Source organism: Eretmochelys imbricata, chromosome 5 (genome assembly GCF_965152235.1).
Source record: "Eretmochelys imbricata isolate rEreImb1 chromosome 5, rEreImb1.hap1, whole genome shotgun sequence".
Classification (NCBI taxonomy): Eukaryota; Metazoa; Chordata; order Testudines; family Cheloniidae; genus Eretmochelys; species Eretmochelys imbricata.
In genome coordinates this window covers 12884943-12910299 of record NC_135576.1, presented here as the reverse complement: position 1 = coordinate 12910299, position 25357 = coordinate 12884943, and the positions used below count along the sequence as shown (strand labels likewise).

At 40.8% G+C, this 25357-nt stretch overlaps 1 protein-coding gene across 3 annotated transcripts in view; it reads right to left on the bottom strand.

Annotated features, from left to right (window-relative positions):
- The window catches only part of ARK2N (arkadia (RNF111) N-terminal like PKA signaling regulator 2N), an 80417-nt gene that overhangs the window by 43862 nt on the left and 11198 nt on the right, over nt 1-25357 (bottom strand). For 2 of the 3 annotated variants that reach the window (XM_077816642.1, XM_077816643.1), the window contains exon 2: nt 15449-16258. In XM_077816642.1, coding sequence (XP_077672768.1) covers nt 15449-16172 — 724 coding nt within the window. In that variant the 5' untranslated portion in view covers nt 16173-16258. Of the gene's footprint in view, nt 1-3982; nt 5529-15448; nt 16259-25357 lie in introns of those variants that run through there. The other variant, XM_077816644.1, reaches the window with a different exon arrangement.

Below are 25357 nucleotides of genomic sequence, written 5' to 3'. Positions count from 1 at the left end.
TTCACTAGGAGGGTGGTGAAACACTGGAATGCGTTGCCTAGGGAGGTGGTGGAATCTCCTTCCTTAGAAGTTTTTAAGGTCAGGCTTGACAAAGCCTTGGCTGGGATGATTTAATTGGGTATGGGTCCTGCTTTTGAGCAGGGGGTTGGACTAGATGACCTCCTGAGGTCCCTTCCAACCCTGATATTCTCTGATTCTAAAGGATGCATGTTAAAAATGCACAGCAATTTAATTAGTTTTGTGTTTAAATTTAGTTTTTGTAAATTTGCAGCAACCAAGGCCACATGTCAGATTTTAGTGTCTCAGTCAAATTAATCCTGTGTCAAATGTGACTTCTGAAATCAAATGATATTTTGGAGAGATAAGAATAGGAACTAATAGCACTAAAGTTATCAAGTGTATTAAAATTAACTTTTTAACCAGATGTTTAAAAAATTGCCCTCAGGTGAAGCTGATGTATGACAAATTTCAGCCCAGAGTAAAATGTTTAGAGCTAAATTATAGAGATTGAACATTAGGCTAACTTGCTTTAAAAATACTTTTCCTTCAGTCCTAGAGACAACTATTATGTTTTATAACTCTGGGTTATGTTAGAGTTTACTACACTTCGTTTTGCTGTGTACTATTTTTAAAAAATCTAAAATATTTTAAAGTTATAAACCTTTTAAAATAGGGCTCTAATGTGAACAATAATGTATAATTTGTAAAACACTAAAACAGTGTCAAACTATCATTTTTATGCTAAGTAAAACAGAAACTCTTTATTTAAATAAAAGACTTGTGTAACAAACAAGTAAGAGACAGGAAATGCATAATTACAACCAACACATCCTTCTTAACTTACCCCATTTCTGGGGGAGAGAAGTGGCTCCAAGCCTCCATAAGGACCTACAGGGAAACTTGAGCCTGCAATCAACTGAACTCCAAATCCCCACATATTTCAAAGGAGTTCTACACATAGACCAATTCCGGTATCTGAATTTTGAATTTCCTGATTTATCAGCTTGACACACATCCTCAGTGGCACTTAAATTAAGAGAGTGTACAAAGATTTAAGTTTCATTTGCACTTTGTTACAAAAACCATAAATGAAGTAAATGTATTTCAAGTGCACAGATGCACCAATTCCTAGTTCCTGAATTTCCAGTTAGGCATGTACTTTCATTATTCACATGCATAAATGTCTGCAGTATTTTAGGTGTCTTTTAAATTAAAGATTTTGCATAAACGAGCATATAAAATTTAATGGCCAATTCCTCATCTGGTTTTGAATAGCCACGGACTTCAGTGGAGCTATACCAGTTTACACAAGTTGACAATCTGTCCTAACGTATTTATTCTTTCACAGGAGTCTGAAAGACTGCAAGTAATATTTTCTTAAGAAACTAGAGTGTTTTTTTACTCCATTCTGAAGCAAAAACCACAGGCCAATCAAAGGTAATCTAGACTCCAATAGGCTGTTCCCCCAACGTACCGTATATACTCGTTCATAAGCCGAATATTTTTGGTAAAAAAAATGACATCAAAGAGCAGGGATCGACTTACAAATGGGTCTACACCAAAACATGATGATTTTAAACTCTATGGAATCATTTAATTGAATATCTAATACATTTTCGTTTTGTTTACCTGGAGCGGCTGCAGACATGGAGCCCCTCAGCACCCTGTGAACTGCGGCCACAGGGAGCTGAGGGGCTCCATGCCGGCAGACGCTCCAGGTAAACAAAACATCCCGACCTGCCAGTGGCTTGCCCTGACAGGCCGGGAGCCAAAGTTTGCCAACCCCTGAAATATAGGGTCAGTTTATGAAAGGGTCATACAGTTTTTGCTATTTTTACCTATCCATCTTGGGGGGGTCGGCTTATAAATGAACGGGCTAATGAACGAGTATATACAGTATGTAGAATTCCCATTGGACTCTCCCACAAATGTATTCATTAAACACAACAGTTAATTAAATTTCATTTTTAAAGACAAGGCTCGTACTCTTAAAATAAAAAAGGCCAGACTATTTTACTAGCAGGACGTCAAGGTGGGGGCCAGACCTTATATACTAAAATTTCAGCTCAGAGCAAATCTTAATTCCCTGGAAATATTAATTTCAAGCCAAAACCTTTGAAAATAGGAGCTTATAGCTGAAACTGTGACAACCTTAACTGTAGCTGTATGAATATACCACCATAAAATACAAACACTTTCAGTTTTTCAGAAATGCAACCGAAGTCCAGAACTCCATTCAGTTAAAAAGATGTCAAGTGCTGGCATAAACAATTCAAATACATAATATAAAGCAGCAAGATAGATACTTTTGTTTAAGTGTACAACCAAAATATTGCATATTTTCCAGGAGCATAAAAACAGACCATTCGTTGTCTCAAATATCATATTTATACCAAACCAATGCAAGTGGAGATTCCTCCCCCAGGAGGAATTCAATTCTTGAAACCAGAACACAAGCTAATGGGTCAGATCCTCAGCTTGTATAAAATGACATTGGATTTGACTTCAAAGAAGTGATACTGACTTGTGCCAGTAGAAGATCTGACTCCATATATTTTGGAGGCAGATAGACAGCTGACCAAACTAAAACCATTTACACATTCATATGTTTTCAATATTGTGTAGTTCATATATGGAAATACTGTTAAATTCTACATCTCTAATCTGAAACATTTTCCTAACAATCAACTGGCTGCCTTTGAACTAATCTATCCTAAAAAGGGCACCATCTTAAAAAATCATCCCCATATGCAGCAAAACATGTATGTTCCACCACTATTATTTTCTGATTTGTTAACATTCACAGTAATTTACAAGATAAAATCAAGTAATGTATTGGTGGTGAAAAGGTTTTATGAAGCAGAAAGTATATTTTTGTTGTTGCAAAGCTAGGAGTGCTGTTTATTAACACTTAAATTTCAAAGGTCAGTTTCAATAAAAAAAATCCCATCCAGCTTCAATGCAAAGATTTTTTTTCAAGGTTCCTATGACCTACACAAGGCACAGAAGTTAGAGAGAAATTTAATTGACTACAACCATTGCAAAGTTATTATCCAGTTACAAGAGATTTCTAATCAGTATATAAAAGTCTGTATAACAGATGAACAAATTCTGCTCAATTCTTAAGGCAATTTGTTTTCAGATGCCTAATTGCTCCATCTTTTTAAAAATAGTAATGTTTCAGAGCATGCTTAACATACTGAATAAGTGACCCTGTTATATATAAAAGTAACCAGTCACTGCTGGAAGCAGCTTTTGCATGCATGGGGAAAACTGTAGAGTTGTCATGCTTTAAATATGCTGCTCATATTAGAATTCTAAATGTATATATTATATATTAAAATCTATGAATACTAAAAAGATTTTTTTTAAATCAGCAATCAGTTTTCCCTGAAAGATCTTAACTTTTAAATAGATGAGGACAAGTTTGTTAAATTGGCTGGTATAGGAAAATTATTAAACACATCATGGTTACTTTTATTTTTAAAACAAGTAAAAAAATATTAGTTATTAATGGAGGGCCTGATCAGAAGGCTATGTAAATTGATAGATTCCCAGTGACTTCATCGGGCTTTGTATCAGGCCTGTAGGATACACAATGGTACTTCTAATTGGAAGAAAAAGCTTTACTGAAATGATCTAAATAAAAATTCATAAAACCACCGTGGCTTAAAAACTGAAATTCTAAGAGCCCCAAAAGACCTCTTCCATTTTCTTTACTCAAAAGACATCTAGGTAGAGACTTTTAATTCCCATTATTACAGTTTTGACTTTATTTGCATTAGAAACATCTCACCAATACAAGGGTGAAACAAACTATATAAATGTATACTTTTGGTAACTAAGGGGAAATTATTCTCTCATGAAGGCCCAACTGTAAAGGCAACAGAAAACCACATGTATTCTGGCAATGGTGAGAATTAGTTATTTCTATAATATATAGCTTAATCCTAATTTAAACATCAAAGTTTCAAGCCTGATTACTCAGAATAACTAATTATCAGTATAACAATTAAAACAAACCCACACAGTAGACAGTTCTTATATTATTTAAACAAAACTAATGCTATGGCATTCCCAATCACAGATAATCATTTCAATGGCAGTCAGAGAGGTGGCTCAGAAAATGCTCTTGCTTTAAGACCCACAAGCAAACAGTGCATTAAGTCCACCATGGTGTTTACCAATCTGAATGTCAGACATTCGGTTTTAAGTTCTTGGCCCAAGACTCAAATCTACCTACAAAGTTTGCTTATCTCAGAACTGACACTGCTCTTTTTATTTCAGCATGAAAGACATAGCCTGACCATATATATATACACACACACACACGAAAGTATCAATGTTTTATTTGTGTGCATATGTCACGCGCACACACAAAAGTGTATGTGTATACATAATTATATATATGCAAGCATACATACAAAATTGGTGCTTCCCCTAAATATGAATGTTGTATGTAATATAGCAATGTCATTAATAGAAGCTCTTGTGAGAAAATTAACTACCAAATGGGACATGAATATCAACTACTGAGCACATTCAGTATGTATAGCTAATTTTTAGGGTAGGCTTATTTACGACTTCTGCCAAAAAAAGGAGGAGGGTCAATATATAGACAAGTTTAAGCTGCAGAATTTAGGTATGAACAGACATTTAAGTATGTATTAATTATTATTCTGTAGTCAAGTTCACTAAGATTCCTTAAGTCTTTAAACTTATATTTCCCTATATAAACATTTTGGCATGCAAGAGGAACATATAGATGAATACACTGATTGCTTCTACTATAACAAACATAGCTCTACCATTCCAAGGGTATGTAACAAGGATTCTAATTTACATCTTGCCAAACGTTGGTGACAGGAGGTTTTTGTTTTGAGTTTTGCATGTGTGTTTATGTGTGTGTTTTGCTTGCTTTGTTTTTTAAAAAACCACACAAGTTTTCTTTAAATAAAAGATTTACAGCATAATGTTAAAAACCCATCACGGAAAAAAAAATACTTGCATGGAGAAAAGCAAATTTTGTTCTTAACACAATCCAAGGTAATGTCAAGATTTTAAAGACTAAGTTTTTGATTGATTTAAATCATGCTCTGTAATATTCCCATTCTCTGGAAACACAGCTGGAAAATTGTTATTAAAAGTCGCAGGAAACTCTAATGTAGTGTCAACATTTTGATAGCTCACATAAGAATTAAAGGACTGCTGAGGAAGTACTTGGCTATCAGGCATCTGCGTGTATGCCCCTGACTGTGTGGTAGGGGGAATTCTTTGGCCAACTAGTTGCATTTTAGGTTCCCTGGGCTCCAGTTGTTGCTTGCTTTCTTCATCTGTGTCAAGACGAGTTAGCTTTTCTATCCACATGCGAAATTTCTCCTCTGTCTGCCTCTGCATCTCGGCAAAGCAGTTCATGGCCTCTTCCAGGACATTGCCTATGCAGTTCCTATCCCACACGGTGCCCCTGTCAAGCAATCCTGGAATTTCCCTGGTCGCTCCTCCAGATCCCCCAGCACGACTGTAGCCAGCTTTAAAGACATTGAGGCCATTTGATAAGACAACGTTAAGTAAGAACATTATAGTGTTTATTAAGGCATGCTAACTCAGGAAAACAGTATAAACTTTTCTAACTATGGCCAGATGGATACAATATTGGGAGACCAATCTGTAGCCTCCAAATTAACCAGAAGCATTTACTTCAAAGTAAAAACCCACCAGGCACCACAGAGTTATTACTTCAAGTTCTTGGCTTTAAAAATATTTCATTCTAGATTTTTCTGGTAACTATTCCGTCACAATGTGCTTGTAGGTTTTGAAAACCAAATTTAGTCCAATCCCCATAGAAACTTTAGATGCTTTCACTGTTGATTCAAAATCAAAACATCGTACAATATTTAATGATATAATGAATACCTCCATTAAACTGCAATATAAAAATATCATAGATTTTAATGGATAAACTCAATAATTATACACATATTACTTAAATGGTTAGTGCCCTCCCTCCCCACCAAGGGATGGGTAAACACACACACAACTGTACACGTAACAGAGATAGAGACTGATACTAAAATTGTACTATTTCAAGTAGCAAATCCCAAATTTTAGCCCTGTCAGTCTTTACTTCTAAAACACTGGAGACTAAAGGAAGAATAAAATGTCACAAACAAAACCCTGATCTTGCACGTAGTACGTAAGTAACACCATGCTGCTATATGGGGGAAGGAGGAGTAAAACAGCTTCTGTTTCTGACGGCAGGAAAGACTAACCACACCATAGGGGTAATCCATGCAAAGCCCAAGCCTGCTCAAATTGATATCAATGGCAAAACTCCCATTGACTCAAATGTGAGCAAGACCTGATCCTTATTCTCCACAGTATCAGAAAAATGGCATTTTGTTTCTAGGAGACCCTCTTTCCTGGGTCCAGTGAGAAGGAAACTGCTTGCTCTCCTTTCTCAGTGAGGTGCTAAAATGACTGTCATTGGAAGGATCAGAAACAAACTAAGCCGGGGTGGGGAAACTTTTTGGCCTGAGGGACACATCTGGGTTTGGAAATTGTATGGTGAGCCATGAATGCTCATGAAATTGGGGTTAGGGTGCATGAGGGGGTGATGGCTCTGTCTGGGACTGTGGGCTCCAGAAATGAGAAGTTCAGGGTGCAGGTGGGGGCTCTGGACTGGGGCAGAAGGTTGGGGCCCGGGAGGTGGTCGGGGTGCAGGCGGCACTTACCTCAAGCAGCTCCCGGAAGCAGCGGCATGTCCTTCCTCCAGCTCCAACGCAGAGGAGCGGCCAATCAGTTCTGTGTACTGCCCCATCTGCAGGTGCCGCACCTGCAGCTCCCATTGGCCGCAGTTCCCAGCCAATGGGAGCTGCGGGTGCGGCGCTTGGGGTGGTGGCAGCATGCGGAGCCCCCTGGCTGCTCCTGCACGTAGGAGCCAGAGGGGAGGACATGCCGCTGCTTCTGGGAGCTGCGCGGAGTGCCTCCCGATCCCACTCCCCGGCTGGCGTGCAGCAAGCCCCAATCCTGCTCCCCAGCAGGAGCTTGAGGGCCGGATAAAATTGGCTGGTGGGCCGGATGTGGCCTGCAGGCTGTAGTTTGCCCACCCCTGATCTAAACAGAGGCGCTCATCCTAGCTTATTTTAGCTTCTAAACAAAAAAGAAAGGCAGTGGTAACCTATGCTTTGGTGCTCAAACTCCTCAAAAATGCCAACTCAAAAAAAGATAGTAACATGAGGATCTGAACCTGTATGATTGAAAGTCAACAGCGTGTACCTAGAACAGTTATGTTGTTCTAATACATAAAGGGTTACTTTATTTAGATGTTTTCACAACTAGACAAGGATCACATTAAACTATTAAAAACAGGTAATTAACCGACGGAGTTTACATTTAAATTAGTATTTACTAATAAATTATATATAAATAAATAAATTTAATTAAGTGGCTTTTTTCATGCAGCTAAATTTCTGGAAGAGTCTGTTTGGCTGTTTACAATTTTCTTTACAAACCTAATGACTTGCTATAGGATATAGGTGTCTTAGTAAACAAACATTATTGTTTACAATATCCATAGGCTATCATATCTTAAGAACAACAGAAAATACCTTAAAATGCAGAGAAATCACTGGACGACCTAGACCAAGAATTTACTGATAATGAGATATGGTAGTAACACATTATTGGGGATTTATCTCTTATAGGAAATTACAGTGTCATTTAAACAATACATTCCTTTTGAGGAGCCATTTAAATTAGACACATAGAAGAAACCTTAAATTTTGGATAATTACCAATATTTAAGATTATTCTGTTCTTATTTTCTCTATAGTTAAGGGTCACATGGCATTTCCACTATGAGCCCTGGTTTTAAGGGCTTATCACTTATCTGTTTTCATACTAAACAGGCTAAAACTCAGCATTCAAGTTCTCTATTCAATAGCAAACTGTTTGAGCCCTGGTCTACACTAGGACTTTAGGTTGAATTTAGCAGCATTAAATCGATGTAAACCTGCACCCGTCCACACGATGAAGCCCTTTATTTCGACTTAAAGGGCTCTTAAAATCGATTTCCTTACTCCACCCCGACAAGTGGATTAGCGCTTAAATCGGCCTTGCCGGGTCGAATTTGGGGTACTGTGGACACAATTCGACAGTAGTGGCCTCCGGGAGCTATCCCAGAGTGCTCCATTGTGACTGCTCTGGACTGCACTCTCAACTCAGATGCACGATTGTTCACCGTTGCTCTGACGCAGGGAGGGGCGACTGACGACACGGCTTACAGAGAGTTAAAATCAGCAAAGCAGGTGGCTTTACATCAAGGAGTATTTCAGGCAGGGCTTCACGGAGGGTTCCAATAAGAAATGGTGCACCTACGTTATTGTTCTTATTGGAACAAGGAGGTTAGTCTGGCCTCTGATTGATACATGGCTAGATTTACCTCGCTGCACTTCTCTGTGAGTGACTGCAGTGTGACCTAGAGGAATGAGTCCCCTAGACGGGGCGGGGGGGCGGGGGGGGGTTTGCAAATGAGTACAAAACAAATCTGGTCTATTTCTTGTTTTGATACACTCCATCTATCTTTTACATCTTTGGTTGGCAGCAGACGGTGCAGAAGGACTGCATGCCATCCACATCTCATGGCTGCTCAGCAGAAGATGGTACAATAGGACTGCTAGCCATCCTCATCTCTTGCCTGCCCAGCAGAAGATGATGCAATAGGACTGCTAGCAATCCGTATCACCTGCCTGCTCACCATGGTTGAGATGGTTCAATAGGACTGACTGCAGGACTAAAGAGAATGACCTGATCAAGTCACTCCAAATTTAGTCCCTGCACCCATGTCTGCCCAGGCGCTCCTGATCTACCTCACAGAGGCGACCAGGAGCACCTCAGACATGACGATGACTGCTACCAGTCCTATTGCACCGTCTGCTGCCACAAGACAATGGGTTGCTGCTGCTGTGTAATAATGCAGTACCGCGTCTGCCAGCACCCAGGAGACATACAGTGACAGTGAGCTGAGCGGGCTCCATGCTTGCCGTGGTATGGTGTCTGCACAGGTAACTCAGGAAGAAAGGTGCGAAACGATTGTCTGCCCTTGCTTTCACGGAGGGAAGGAGGGAACGGGGGCCTGACAATATATACCCAGAACCACCTGCGACAATGTTTTAGCCCCATCAGGCATTGGGATCTCAACCCAGAATTCCAATGGGCAGCGGAGACTGCAGGAACTGTGTGATAGCTACCCACAGTGCAACGCTCCGGAAGTCGACTCTAGCCTCAGTACTGTGGAAGCACTCCGCCGAGTTAATGCACTTAATGCACTTAGAGCATTTTCTGTGGGGACACACACGCTCGAATATATAAAACCGATTTCTAAAAAAACAACTTCTACAAATTCGACCTAATTTCGTAGTGTAGACATACCCTGATAATATTTGGTCTCAATTGAGTTGGCTGCATTTTATTTAAAACAAGGTTGTGATTAGAAAGTATAATTACAAATGGCATCTTCTTGCTCAAACAGATGAGACCCTGAATATACACACAGGAAGCAAATCTATTTACTGACAAAACTTACATTTTCTTCTTTTTACTCCTAAGTATTACTGCAGGCCAATACAATAAGAGTAAGCTGAACTCTATTTATGCTTGCTCATCAAGGGCTTGATCCAAAGTTCAGTTAAACCAATGGGAGACTTCAAAGGGTTTTGGATCAGATCCCAACAACTTATTAACTAAGTTCTAATCGCACAATCCTTTTTTTTATCACTGGTGATGATGGGTAAGAAATAATCCAGATTGATGTTCAAAACTCTGGATGAGTTTGCAGGGCTAGAAGCTAGAAAAAAAATGCTTCTTTAACAGGTCTGCTGAAGGAATTTGATATGATAGCTGTTAGTCACAAATATGTAATCCTACATCATTTTTAAAGAGGCACTATTCAGGGTATAATTACACTTTAACTTAACAGTAGCAGCAAATATATCAAACAGTTTGAGATACTTCTTTTGCACTTCTAAGTAAAAGATGTTGTATGATTTTGTACATGAAATTTTACAGGAGGCTTGTTTGCAACATGCCTCAGTCAATCTTTCAATTTTATCGGCAGCTTTGCGTGCCATAAAGTCTGGTTTCAAGGTGCTTTTTGCATGATATTAAAACAATAACATTTATCTAATAGATCTCTCAGCAGTCTGTAAACTGAAAACTTTATAGCTTTTGAATTTGGCTAGGATACCAAACAGCCTTGGAATCTTCAGTGACCATAAAGGGATCAGTATATACACACTATGCCTCGTCTGAAACATAGCAGCCCCAGCAGAATAACATCCCTCAGCAGTGGGGCAGTGGTTTCAACACTGATTTTAGAGATTAGAGCACCAGCTACTGAAATCACCAACACTGTCTATGTACAACAAATTCCTCTTATTAGCAATCCTTCGGTTGCCAGCAAAGAGTTGCTGTTACCCATCAGTTGCTGATAAGCAGAAGGCAGCAGCTAAGGAAGTTCTGTGGGGGAGGCAGCCTGGATGCCAGGGCTTTCCATAAGGAGCAGGAGTGCTGGGACCCATGGAGCTGCACAGTATCTCTCCCTGAGCTTCCTTCCCTGTGTGGGATCCCTGGTATGGCACAGCCTGGAGAGCACATGGGGAAGTACCACAGCTCCAGCATACAGGCTGCAGCCCCTCTTCCTGCGACTGCTCAGCCCACAGCTCCATACCTCCCGTGTGAAGGCAAGTTTGAGAGGCTGAAGCTCCAGAAGGAAGGGCTAGGATGTGCTGTATTTTTGCAGGGCTGTAACCAGAGAAGGCAAGTCCCAGTACTTCCTTTCCAGCCTCACAAACGTGCCTGCAGGGGATACTCTGCACATATCCAAACTGACAATGGGATAGGACTGGTTCCTGGCAATATGTTGCTATTAACCAGAAGTTGCTAATATCAGGATTGCTATTAAGCGGAATCTACTGTGTGCATTCTTTAGGTCTCCCACCCTAGCAACAACTAGGATCAATGTTGTTTAATTTATGAGATCTGGCAAGATCAGTTTAAGATGGTATGCTGCATCTTGTCCCCAGCTATTAATAGTGGGTCTCTCACTTGTTGATACACTAGCCCAGTACTTTTAAGAAAAACTGTATACTTTACAGCTAAATCCTTCCAAACAGATTTTTAAATATATCTGCTCTTGAATAATCATCCTCAGTTATTCTCTTCAGTTAAAATTCATTCCTTGGCAGAGGGCCAACAAAAGACCTAGGTACGAAGCTTAAGTGAAATTGAAATGGTTCATGGTTCAAATGCTTTGTGCTGGCCCTCTACACCATGTGTTAGAAAGGCCTACATATTAAAAATCCTTATTAATATACAGGTAATTTGCCATTTCACATATGTAACTTTTCCAACTTTAACATTTCAGCTTTTAACAATATTCCCCCATATATTAGCCTAAAACACGGATTAATGCCCTTTTTAACATTCAAAACTGTTTTTGACTTATAGGATAGCACAATGGTGTGCGGAATAACAATATTATGTTTTTATATTATATTTTATACTTTAAGAAGTGTCAAATTGTTTTAAGCCAAATATTGATTCCTAGGATCATTTTGCATGCCAAGTTTTCTTCATCCAAAGCCAGTCTGTAGAGTGAAATCAGAAATCAACAAAGAACAAAACCCTAAACAATAACAGAAGTGCTCATAGAAGCTGCTGTATCATATTTTATCAGTGCCCAAAGTGAATGCCATCATATATCCAAGGATTGCTTAGGAATCTTGTATGCCAATATTGCTGCTCAATCTTTAAAATACAATAGAGGCATCTTAATTTGCACCAATTAGCAAGCCATTGTGGTTTACTGGACTGGATGGAGCCCAATTCAGTGCCCATTGAGATAAATGAAAAGGTTCTCACTAACTTCAATGGGTGTGGGATAGTGCCTATAGCACGTAAAGGAACAACATAAAATATTCAAGAATACTGCCTCACAGAATGTACTTTTGTCATGTATGCCACTAATCTAGTTATAATTGTAATGAGTATTAGTAATGAAACCTCATCATAACATTTTGCTATTCAACCTTTGCTGAGATGTGAAATAAGACTGCTAATATTTTAATGTAAATTATCAGGTTTGCAGATTAGCACTGAGAATTGAAATTCTATTGCAAAATAGTCTGGTTCAGAAATCGTGTGTTTGAGTGAAAGCAGAAAAGTTAGTAAGATTGTTTATGTTTACGGCATCATTATGCATTTATTGGGACATTTGTCTTCTTAATAATCATCCCAAACTCATTGCAAAAGCAATCATATTGTGGGGTTCAAAAATTATTTATCTGCACTCTTAAAATGGAAGATGTCCAGTGAAATCCTTTAGCATTAAAGACCCAATTGTATCCTACCAAGTACATCACTTTAATTTTCAAACTACCCACAGGTTTAAAACAAACTTTTTTTTTCCATATAACTAAAATAATTTTACACGTTTGACAGCAGGAATATTTTATTCTTTTTTACAGCATCTCTTCGTATCTGTGCTAAAAGAACACCTATAGCAAAGTTATAATCTTGGAGCATCTTTGCTGGCGTAGCTATTTTTCATGCTTATGCTTGACATGTCTGCAAAACAGCATCTATGGTAAGCTGCTGAACCAATCTTGAAACTAACTCATTAGTGCAAGAGCATCCAAGCTTTATGACACTGAGGGTTACATTGGCTTCTTGTTAGTGTCATAAGTCATTTGCATAAAGAGGTACAGAATTTTTCAAAATAAGTGAACACATTTGCTCGTTCTTATATATCCCTTGATAGATGCAGAAAGTTCAGGAGCAATTAAGCCTGCAGTTTATCACCCTTTTATCACCAATAGGGGTAAATATGGCTGAACTTGGCCTTCAGGCTGCACTTTGGGCCACCCTGTACTAGTGTCTGAGTGGTCTTTCATTTAAGTCTTTTGAGGGTCTTATTCACAACACAATGTCAACTTGGTTTCCGAGTAGCAGCCGTGTTAGTCTGTATCCGCAAAAAGAAAAGGAGGACTTGTGGCACCTCAGAGACTAACAAATTTATTTTAGTCTCAAATTTAAATTTGTTAGTCTCTAAGGTGCCACAAGTCCGCCTTTTCTTTTTAATGTCAACTCGCTACGCTTTCTCAATGCTCTCTATTAAGTCAAATAATTATGACTTAAACACAACCAGTTCACCCAATTCAAAGAAGGATCAAGCAGAATTAAATATTTATTTTAAGTAAAAGTAGCCAGGCCAGATCATTAGCGATCCATCTACAATGGGAGAGCTAGAAACTCAGGTCAGATTCAAGGCTCAAGTACACCTATTAAATCTATTAATTTTCACTAGCCTACACAGAGCAATAGGATGCGTTCTGGATCATTTCTCTCACCCTTCTCATTTAAAGGGTAACTGAAATGTGAAAGAATTAGCAAGGATTCATTAAAAAGACGAAGTATGTCTTAAACATCACTTAAAAAAAAAAAGAACAGTCAAAGAGAAACCCACTGTTTAGAGTCCATCAGAACACCTGGGGTATGAAAGAAGATATGCAAGTCAGTGCTGTCCCCAAGTGTTTTGTGTGCTCACTCCTTGTGTCACATGTAAAATTAGGCCTTGATGCAATGTCCACTGAAGTCAATGAGAGTCTTTCCATCGATTTCAGTGGGCACCGGATCAGGCCCTCCGAATGCAAGCTCTCCAGGGCCAGGACTGAGGGCCAGATTTACAAAGGTATGTAGGCACCTAAAGATGCAGCCAAGTGTCTAGTGAGGTTTTCAAAAATTCCTAGGCACCTGACTTCCATTGCAATCAATGAGAGCTAGGTGTGTAGGTGCTTCTGAAAACCCCACTACGGCTTATCTGCAACTTTCGGGAGCTAAATACCTTTGAAAAACTGGCCTGGTCTATTTATTTGTTCTGAAGGACCTGATCCAAAGCCCACTGAAGTCAATGGGAGCCTTCAATGGGCTTTGAATCAGGCCCCAAGTGCTGAGGGCACTCTAAAAATAATAAATAATGAGACAAGTGACTGTCAAAGTTATCAGTTACATTGTACTATTTTAACTGGTAAATATAGCTACTGAACCACTATTAAATAAACCTCTTTTTTTAAAAAAACAAAAAGAACAGAACTAACCACATAATTATGGAAGTCTGTACCTTTCCCATACCTTCCAATGATAAACTGCATTTCCTGTGTTCAATCTACATCCTAGCAAAGAGATGCAGCCTTACAGAGTATAAGCAAAATAGCAGTTTTCAAACAGACAGACCAGCACCATTCACCATTATTAAAATAAGCTGAAACAGTTACAGCTATTTGTAAAATCGTAGGTAAATTCATCTTTTTTATATATTCATTCATTTTAGCTGTCAAAGTTATTAAGACTGCCATTTTCCTTTAAATCTTCCTTTAAACTACAGAAATATGCTGTTATTTAGCATACAGTTTATCCCCCAAACATCCTCTTTAGTTAGCAGAAAGGGGGAAAAGGCAGATCCACCCAGGAAAGACTGGCAAACCAAAAACTTTATTTTAAATTTTATTTTATTTTTTAACGTTGCTATACGATGAAGGTTTTGAGGTATAGTATATTGGAAAAATAGTTCACACATAATCCTGACCATGGTATTTGCACCAATTAAATAATGAAGTCTAACCGATGAGAAACTTTAAGAAGTTATCTTTCTTCTGCTATAAAAATCATGAGAATGCCCCAATAATTTGCTGCACCCAGCTTGTCAACATGGATATAACAGAGAATTCAGAAATATAAAAATTATAGATTCATGTAACAGAGAAGGATGGAATTGGCTTACTCCTAAAATTTTGAAACACCAGGAGTGGGGACAATTTGGGGCACGTACAAATAATTTTATTTATGCCCTAAAGTAAGTGGCCAGCTGCAATTTGCATGAATGTAACGAACAAAAAGGTTAAGTAAACTACTTATTTGAAATGTAGAGCTGGAAAGCACAGCATAAGTGCAACACTGGAGAATGAGGCCTTATGATAAAATGGGCAATAGATATGCCATATTTTTTCCAAACACAGATGCAGAGGTGCTATTGTAATATATTAAAGTGCGGATGCCCACTTATAATAATGTATTGGCTAAATATGCTGTTATGATTATTACCATCTAACCAGCAGTGATAAGAGTTCATATAGGTTTACAAAGAAAAATCTGAAAATTCCAAGATAGTCCCTTCTACAATTTACCTGTACAATTTGCTGTTGTGCAAAAGCAAACTGAAAACCTCAGAACAGAGTTTAAAATTTGCCATGTCTTGTTAATACACTGCAGTCTTCAAATTTACACAGAGCTGCAGTTCTCCTGGTTTTTCTCAAGTGTCACTCATCTAATTTAGCATGACAGCTGAGAAACGATGTCAGGCGCTTTACAGTTCAGTTTAAAAAACATCCTCTACCTGGTATCTCTGCCGTGATTGTCTTGCTGCTCCCTGAAACCTCTTCATCATCTTCTGATGAACTCGTGCTTGAGTCACAGGTCAGGTCACTATCACTGGTACTGCTGTCCTGCAGCAGATTGTATTTCTTGCGAGCAGCTGCCTCCCGTTTTTGTCTTAATAACCGGATTCTTTCTTTGTGCTTTTGGCTCCGATGACCTTTTACCTTGGTGACTCGTCCATTCTGCTTATCACTAGACTGTCGATTTTTCTTGGCAGCCATAGTTGATGTTTCACTTTCAGACCTGGACCTTCTGGATTTTCTCCCAGCTGCAGCCCCAGAAACTCCAGAAGGGTCTCCCTCTACAGGAGCTTCAGCCTGACAGGGCTCATTCTCTTCTGCGGAAGACAGTGTATCTGAATCAGCCAAATGCCCACTGGAAGAAGGGGAAAGCATGCAGTGATTAGAAGAGTCACTCTCATAAATTTGGCCTGCTGTTGGCTTATCACTCTCTGTTGATGCTAACTGAGACTCCGAGGAGTCCCGTCTCAGTTCCATCAGTAAGCACGGCATTGAGGAGAGCACCATAGAATCTGCTACAATGGGCACACCATCTTTCTGAGCACACGTGTCTAGTTCTATAGGTCCATCTTCACCAGGAGCTGTCTCTTGTTTTTCAGAGAGTTTTGGTGAGACTTCTGAGTCAATGCGTTCTTCTACTTTTCCCACTGCCTCCATCTTCATTTCAGAATTCCAAGCTCCTCCTTGTCTCAAAGCATGGAGTCTAGAGGACTGGGGGAACTAGATTAGGTTTTCAACAGCAAAGCAACCTGCATAAGAACAGAACAGTAATGACAATTTACTCAAATAGCAGAATCACTTCTACTTTTTTGGTCATGTCCACAATTTCACACAGTGAGACCACTTCTTTATTTAGTTAAAGCTAGTAAGGTACATTACAACTTTGGCTGTGGTACTTTTCTTTAGCTTCTGCCTTTTCCTGGTTAACTCAGTCTGTTACACTGACATGCTTAATGCTTTCCCTCTTAATGAAAGATGGCACTATCATTGTACAAAATACACTTCAATCTGTGCTAGTTATCACAACAGATCAGAAATAAAAACAACTGCAGTTTCTAAACTCTTACTTTCGAAGGTTTAAATTAATACAATATAAGCAGATTTTGAACTTTTATCTAGAAGTAATTTTTAATACACTTTAAAGGAAACTTCAGTATTGGTAAAAAGTGACATACTGAAACCCCAAAATCCTGAAGTCCTCTACCTGGGGAGGCCACCTTTACGGGTGACAACATTGTTCAGTTTCCATGCCAGTGGGAACCCAATGAGTGTTAGCAGTCCACTTCCAGTAGCACTAAATCTGCTGAGGCACTGGTTTAGTACCAGCCCATAGAGAAGTGGCACTGATGGTTCATTTACAGTGAAGTACTAACAATACTTCATACAACATTTAGGTGCTCCTTGAAGGTCTCGGATATGAGTATTGACCCATCCTGTCCTGGTTTTGCTGATAAAATCTGTCAAGGGAACAGCATAAGATGGTACAGCTTCTGACAAGAAACACTTTCTATCCACACACAGTTTCGATCGCATCTTTTACTTCAAGTTATAGTTTGATCAGCACTGTTCCATCTTAAATGTTAAAATCAAGCTGTCTAGAAAGCTGCTAACTTGTAGGTCCCCAACCTTTGTAGTGTCTGAGCACCTCCGAAGTATTATAAATAAAAATAGCATTAATTCTTCCACCTTTATCATAGATCTTCTTCCATCCACACTTTAATTTTGACTTCAACATACCGTAAAACCATGCAAAAATCTTTCAATTATCATTCCCACTTATATGTAAGTTAAAGGGGACAATTTGTTTAGGCCTAAAAATTGGTATGTGCTAAACAAAGTAATTTAATAGTTACTACTGTCAACATTCATTATATTGAAAAATATGCAGTGCTATGTTCTAATTTGTGGGAGGGCTTTTTAAAGGCTCTATTTCTGTAGGATCTAGAAAAAGACAATGAGTACTTGTATAACATAAGAATAGCCATACTGGGTCAGACCAAAGGTCCAGCTAGCCCAGTATCCTGTCTTCCTACAGAGGCCAATGCCACGTGCCCCAGAGGGAATGAACAGAACAGGTAATCATCAAGCAATCCATCTGTCACCCATTCCCAGCTTCTGGTAAACAGAGGCTAGGGACACCATCCTTGTCCATCCCCATAGGAAGGATGGTCTAATGGGGAAGGTGCTAATCTAGACTCAGGAGATCCAGGTTCAATTCCCTGCTCCATTACAGACTTCCTATGAGACGTTGGGTACTTCTGTTACTCAGTTTCTCTCTGTAAAATGGGAATAATAGTATTCCTTACCCCAGAGGGCGCTGGGAAAAGGTCTAGATTCTGTTACCAATCCCTTGAATAATCCTAAATCTTGAGATTTTTTTTTTAAATATATTTCACTCCTCCCTAAGTGTCATGAGTGTCAGGCACTACAGTTATGGGGGGTCATAAATGTACTTCCGTCAGACCAGTGAAGGAAGGAAAGTTTAAATTAACAAAACTTTCACAGCGTTGTGCTGACATTTATTAATTGTATTGGCTACTTCAACAAGGAAATAAACTTGCCATATTAGTGTTGGGCACCATGTAAAACACAAGTATTACAAATCAAGGTTTGCTAAATGAGAAAGTGGAAACTGCTAAGCGGGAATCACAATTACAAATGCTAAAGAAGCAAGTATGGTGATGTATATAGAGAAAGAGCATCTGACAGTACTTCAAATGAGCAAAGCTAGTTTGAAACAAAATAGGAGAAGGTCCGTCTGAAGCTGTTAATTTCTAAAGAGAATTCTTATAGACAATATATAACTGCATAAGACCCACTTTCTCTGCCTCTTTTCAAATGTTACAACAGACTACAGTGAGCTGTAGCTCACGAAAGCTTATGCTCAAATAAATTGGTTAGTCTCTAAGGTGCCACAAGTACTCCTTTTCTTTTTAGTAACTCCTCACTTAACTTTGTAGTTATGTTTCTGAAAAATGCAACTAAGTGAAACAATGTTAAGCGAATCCAATTTTTCCATAAGATTGAATGTAAATAGGGGGGGTTAATTTCCAGAGAAATTTTTTGCCATACAGTACAGTATTATAGTTGGGAGGTGCCCCCGCCTTACCCCACACAGGCACAGCCCACTTGCACTGGAGAAAATGAGACAAGCAAGGAGGCTGAAGGTGCTGTAGGCTAGGAGAAGCACACTGCGCAGCAGCAGCGGCAGCTTCCCCTACTCTGCAAGCACCAGGGGTGGGGGGCTCAACCCTCGGCCCGCACACTCCACCCCTTCTCCCAAGCCCCCACCTTTAACCCGCCTCTTCTCCCCCCCCCCTTTACTCCGCACACCGCATCCTCGCTCCTCCCCCGCCTCCTGCCCACAGCAATCAGCTGGCTTGTGGTGTGTTCAGGAGGGAGGAGCGAGGACACGGCGTGCAGGCTCCCCCTCCCTCCCCTGCCTCCTGAACACCGCAAGCCAGCTGATTGCCATGGGGAGGAGGCAGGGGAGGAAGGGGGGAGGCGCACCGAGTCCTCGCTCCTCCCCCCGAACGCCGCAAGCCAGCTGATTGCCGCACGCAGGAAGCCGGGGGAGGAAGGAGAAGGCGCTGATCTGTGGGGTCTGCCGGCGGGCGGGAGGCACTGTGGGGGGTGGTGTAGGGGAGCTGGTGGAGGGCTGCCAGCTGTGGACAAAGCAGGCAGCCAAACAACGTTATAGCGAAGCATTGCACAACTTTAAATGGAGCATATTCTGTAACTGAGAAGGGACGTAAGATCGAAACAACGTTAAGCGAGAGGACGTTAAGCGGGGTGTTACTGTACATCAAAAAAGAAAAAAAAAAACTTATAACTAGGAAAGCGAATATACTGAGATGTAAAAGCATCCTAAAACTAGAATACTTTCATGTACTTCACTGGCAAATCTCATTATTATTAATATACCGGTTATACAGATGGAAAAACAGAGGCACAGAGAGTTTAAGTGACTTGTCCTAGGTCAAAAATAGTATTATACCAGGGAATGGATCCCAAGGCTTTGTCTACATTAGATATTTTTTTGTCTGTAATTCGCTATGGATGCAGTTCTCTGTTGGTAACACTGGTTAAAGCAGTAGAGTAGACAAGACTCATGTGGGCTCAGGCATTTTTAACCTTGAGTCCATCCAAGCTTTGTCTACATTAGTTTTCTCCAGTGCTATAACTAGAGAAGTTATACCATATGGGAATTAAGGGCCCAAGAAAATTTTGTGGAGATCAAGTCCATGATTTCCTTTCCTTCTGAGCTAGGGAGTTAGAAGGGAAGCAGTATATGCCTGGCCAGGGGAAGCTCTGGGAACTTGAGATTTACATAGGATACAGAAGTCAACAGGGCAAATGGTTCATGATGTTCAGCAGTCATGCTTCATCTCCGTTGATACAGATGCCTGCTGCTTCTCCACTATTTACCTGCACACATGGTAATACACTGTAAATCCCAAAGCTTGATCTTGTAATCGTGTTTATGGAAATTTTGGATTTCATGATACTCTTTCTTGAGCACCATAACTTTCCCCGTTTTCCTCTCACTGGGATCAAAGAAATGTTATGTCCCTGGGGAAGATCTCCGGCAGAGGTGTGAAAATTCAGCTGCCTGATCTTTGCAGGTGTATGTGTATATTCTTCCACCTCTGCCCCTGAACTGAAGAACATGAAGATTTTGCTACCACCGTATCACCGCTAGACCCCAGAAATCACACCACTACATGCCCCTTGCAGATTGATGATTTTAAAGATTCCATTCTGAAATCAACATCTGCACAATGCTGCTTCACAGAAAAAAAAAGATTCTCCAGCTAGAAGCATGAGGACTGGTGCCTTAGAGCATGTCTTCACATACAGTATTGCAGCTGTGCCACTGTAGCGCTTAAGTGAAGATGCTCCTACAATGACAGGAGAGATTCTCCCGTCAGCGTAGTTAATCTACATCCCTGAGAGGCGGTAGCTATGTCAATGGGAGAAGCTAAGGAAAAACAAATCTTAAGAAATATTATTTTAGTTCTACTTGAGAAATATAAAGAGGAAAGAAAAGCAAAAAGATGATGCTGAAATACTCCCACCCTTTCCTGGAAACATGCTACATAAGTTCTCAAGGTAACCTTAAGAGAAAGCCAAGCAGGCAACTTAAATCAGAAAACCACTGCACTGAAAACTAGTTTGTAAAACTTCACAGGCTCAAATGGATATTTAATTACACAATGTCCAAGAATTCCATTCAGCCAAAACAAAAATTTTGTCCTTTTTCTTAGTGAACAAATGTTTGTCTGAAGATTAAGAAAACAGTTCTTTAAAACAGCACTGTCAAATACTCCTAAATATCTAACATGATCTTTATGAAGAAAGTATTTTCACAGCAATCAACTCATAGGCTCATTTTGACTTCTACTTAAGCAATAAAAACTTATGCAATATTAATTTACACACTGTCAAATAGTGCACCTTTATTTGAATTAAAGTGCATCTTGTGAACAATTTAGGCATTGGTCAAGAAGGACTGCGAAACTCAAGGGTTCTGCCTCAATGCATTAACTGCAGGCATAGTAATACTAAGCATTTCTTTCTAACCTTTAATCAGGTTCTCTTAAAGAACTTCATAAATCCAATTACACCGCACAAGATCTCCGTAATACATGTATTACTGTTTCCATTTTACATATGGGTAAACTGAGGCACAAAAAGTTGTCCAAACACCACACCAAGACAGTGACAGAAGAAAGAATAAAACCAAGAGGCCATGATTCTCAGTCTACTGCTCTATTACTCCTGGGGAAAATGTGCACGACTGCGCACATGCAGAATTCATGTCCCCAGCAGATTTCTTTGTTTCCCCACAGAAAAATGACTTTCTGATGGGGGAAGCAAAGGGAAGCCGCAAGAACAGTCGTGCGCCCCTCCCCAGCAGCACGTGCGCACCATTTCAGACACCTGGAGCAGCCAACAGAGAGGTAAATCACTGTAGGGACTATGGATGCCTCAGCCAGTGGCTCCTATCCTGCATCGGGTTCAGCTGCTAGTCCCTGCTGGGGAGGGGGGGGGGGGGGGGGAGAGGGAGGGAAGAGATGGGATTTTCTCTTCCCCTGCAAGGAGCAGCCAAGGCCAAGTCAAATCCACCCCCGGAAAACTCCCCTGGCTGCAGGAATCTCTGCAGGCCCCCCACCCCCACTTCCTGCCCCCATCACGCCTCAGCCATGGGGGGAGGGGCTACTGGACAGGGAGCTGCTCCCCCATATGCCCAACCCTGTGCATCTGGATGTCCCCGTACACAGATCCTCACACACCTAGAACCCCACCCACCGAACTTCCCACACCCAAACCCCCATCCCGCTGAGCCTCATCCCCTGCATCCAGAGATCCTCTCCACTCAAATCCCTGCTCCTGAGCCCCACCCCCTGCACCCAGACCACCCCTGATGAGCCCCCTGAATTCCAACCCCCACAACAATAAGCCGGAACCCCCACACCTCGACCCTCCAACCCACTGCACCCAGACCCCCACCCCACCAAGCCCCAAGCCCCTAGCACCCAGATCACCCCTGAACCCCAACCCCCACCCCAATAAGCCCGAACCCCCTACACTTCAACCCCCAACCAACTGCACCCATCCCCCCACTCCACCAAGCCCAAATCCCCTAGCACCCAGACGCTGCTGCTGAGCCTCCTGCTGCTGAGCCCCCCACACCTAGACTCCCCTGCCGAGCCCCATCCCCCGACTTCCCTGCTGAGGCCCAACCACCATCACCCAGACCCCCCCCCCCCACAGAATCCCATTGCCCCAGCACCCAGACCCCCACTGAGCTGCCTACGCCCAGACTGCCCCACACAGAATCCTCTCACCCCACATCTGGATCCTCCCACACACTAAGCTCCTCCACACTTGGATCCTGCTGGGTGGAGCCTGCCCACACCTGGTCTGCCTTTCGTGGAAAGGTAGGGCCCCGGGGTGTTTCTGGGACTGGCCCAGGCCTTGCACTAGTTATTCCTCACTGCCGAGAGCGTTCTAAAGAATCTGATGAAAGTTTATATTCTCATTATCTCAGCCTAAAATTATTGCTGCCTATATATTTTACGTTTATGTAGCAGACTGAAAGATCCCCAAGTATGTTTAGATATACAAGCTCGCACACAGTCTAAATACTTCCACCACATGTAATTACAGTCACCTCTGAAGTGCAGGGATGCACTACTGCACAGTAAAGCAAAGAGAGGAAGCTTTGGCAAAGGACACTGAAGCAAATTCCTACTCTTACAAAGAGAATTGTGAGACCTTTAATGCCCTCCAATTTTAAGATTTAATCCAAAAGACCCATATATAGGTCTTCATGATTTTCATGCCATCTTTTATGCTTGGAACTCCCTCCCTCCCCTTTAGTACCAATAGGCCACCCTCTCCATTCAAAACCCTTCTTTACTCCTTCAGTGAAGCCCATCAATGATAATCTAACACTGAACTCAAGTTTTATATAAATGTTCAACAACAAAAATATCTAAGTAACCAAAGGAAAACAAGCAAAACTAAATCAATTCAATTGGTCCTTTCTCTGCTGGAAATACTAGCCTCCCTCAAGACAGGTGTGCAAGTACGGACGTTTTCCTTCTCACCCACCACAGTCCGTCATTTTTACTGAGCTCTTGATCAGATTTACTCTGCAAGCTCCAACACCACATCTTTTTATCTGCTCGTAGAAGATGCCAGGCATATCCATATACATAAAACAACAGAAGACTGCATGGCACTCGGTTTAACTCAAGATGGTGGAGTCATCTTTGCTTGAATTTGAAACCTGGGCTGATTTAGAGTGTCTAGCCTTTTTCACACCACTATACCACCACCTTCTGGATACTGTACTTCTTTATATAGATGGTCCTTAGAAAAATGCTCTCCTAAAGCTGATTCAATAGCACACCATTCTACCTAAGGAACATTTTTGGGGAGTGGACTTGGCTGTTTAGCCAGTTAATTCATAACTCAGGCCCAGCAGCAATCCTGAAAGGTTGGACACTCCATCCTTTCCAACCAATATGGTTACAGAAACATGAGATGAAAGGATGAAACTAAAGCTCTGTTTCAACTGGTTTTGCATAAACAAAGAGGTTAAAAAATAAACTATTTCTATTAAGCCCTCAGACTGTGTATACAAACCATCCAAGACTCAGTAGAGAGGGTATGTGAAACACCTCTGCATTCTTGAAAAAAAGTCCTTTTCCAGTATAAGCAAGCAAGAATTTAGAGTAAAAAACCTCCATTTAAAAATATTAATATAGGTGAACTTGAAAAAGGGAGAATATTAAAGAAAACTAGTCAAGACTGACCAGCCAAGATAATCCAAAACATACCTGTAGGACATGAGCCTGCACTCGGCACTCTATACGCACTCACCAGCTGAAAGGGAACCAAGCAAACTCATTTTCCTTGCTAAAATAAATTCATGAGTTAAATATACAGGAGAAGAGGACAGAAGTTAAGGTGTGTTCGCTTTGTTAAGCGTTTCCCTTCCACTGTGCCTGGCTGTCTATATTCCATTGTTGTGAGTAGCCGGCGTTTTCAAATCTACAAGACTTCTTCCCTCTGAATTCAAGGGAAATGGATTTTTATAAACTGCTTGTTCCTAAAAATGGAGACAGAAGACACTAGATCCACAAAGGGACTCAGGTGCCCTGCCAGCCAGTAGTATTTACAGCTCCAAGTTAAGTGCCCAGCCTCCCCCTGCATTTTATGGGGAGAGTTAGGTTCCTAAAAGAGGGATTCACAGAAGCCAACACACTGAGTGGGGAGCTGCCTAAACTAGCCAGTAATAATTCCATGGAGAGGTGCAGCATCTAAGCACCATCCGTCAAAGGTAGTTAGGTGCCTAAGTCCCTCTTGGAGTTAGGCACCTAAGTCAGGTCAGCCCTTTTTCTTTCTCTCACACGTACACGCACTCTCAACGGACATCTGCCCCATAATAGCTAATAGCCCAGTGGTTCGGGCACTCACCAGAGCTGCACAAAACCCCTCAAACCACTGATCTGCATAATTTGGAGCAGCTATTTGAACACACCTGGGTTCAGGTCACTGCTCCAAATCAGGCAGAGCATGGATTCAAACTTGGGTCTATCTATCATTGCTAGCTCTTGTATAGAAGTCTATAGCACAGTATGATCAAACAGAACTGAAAGCTGCTGCTAACACATGGACAAGGGGGATCCAGTGGATATAGTGAATTTAGATTTTCAGAAAGCCTTTGACAAGGTCCCTCACAAAAGGCTCTTAAGCAAAGTAAGCAGTCATGGGATAAGAGGGGAGATCCTCTCATTGATCGGTAACTGGTTAAAAGATAGGAAATAAAAGGTAGGACTAAATGGTCAGTTTTCAGAATGGAGAAAGGTAAATAGGGGTGTCCCCCAGGGGTCTGTACTGGGACCAGTACTAATCAGAATATTCATAAATGATATGGAAAAAGGGGTAAACAGTGAGGTGGCAAAATTTGAAGATGATACAAAACTACTCAAGATAGTGAAGTCCCAGGCAAACTGCAAAGAGCTACAAAAGGATCTCTCAAAACTGGGTGACTGCAACGAAACGGCAGTTGAAATTCAATGTTGATAAATGCAAAGTAATGCAAATTGGAAAACATAATCCCTACTATGCAGATAAAATTATGGGGTCTAAAATTAGCTGTTACCACTCAAGAAAGATCTTGGAGTCAGTGGGGATAAGTCTTTGAAAACATGTACACAATTGTGCAGCGGCAGTGAAACAAGCAAACAACGTTGGGAATCATTAAGAAAGGGATAGATAATAAGACAGAGAATATCATATTGCCTCTATATAAATCCATAGGCAGCAGATTT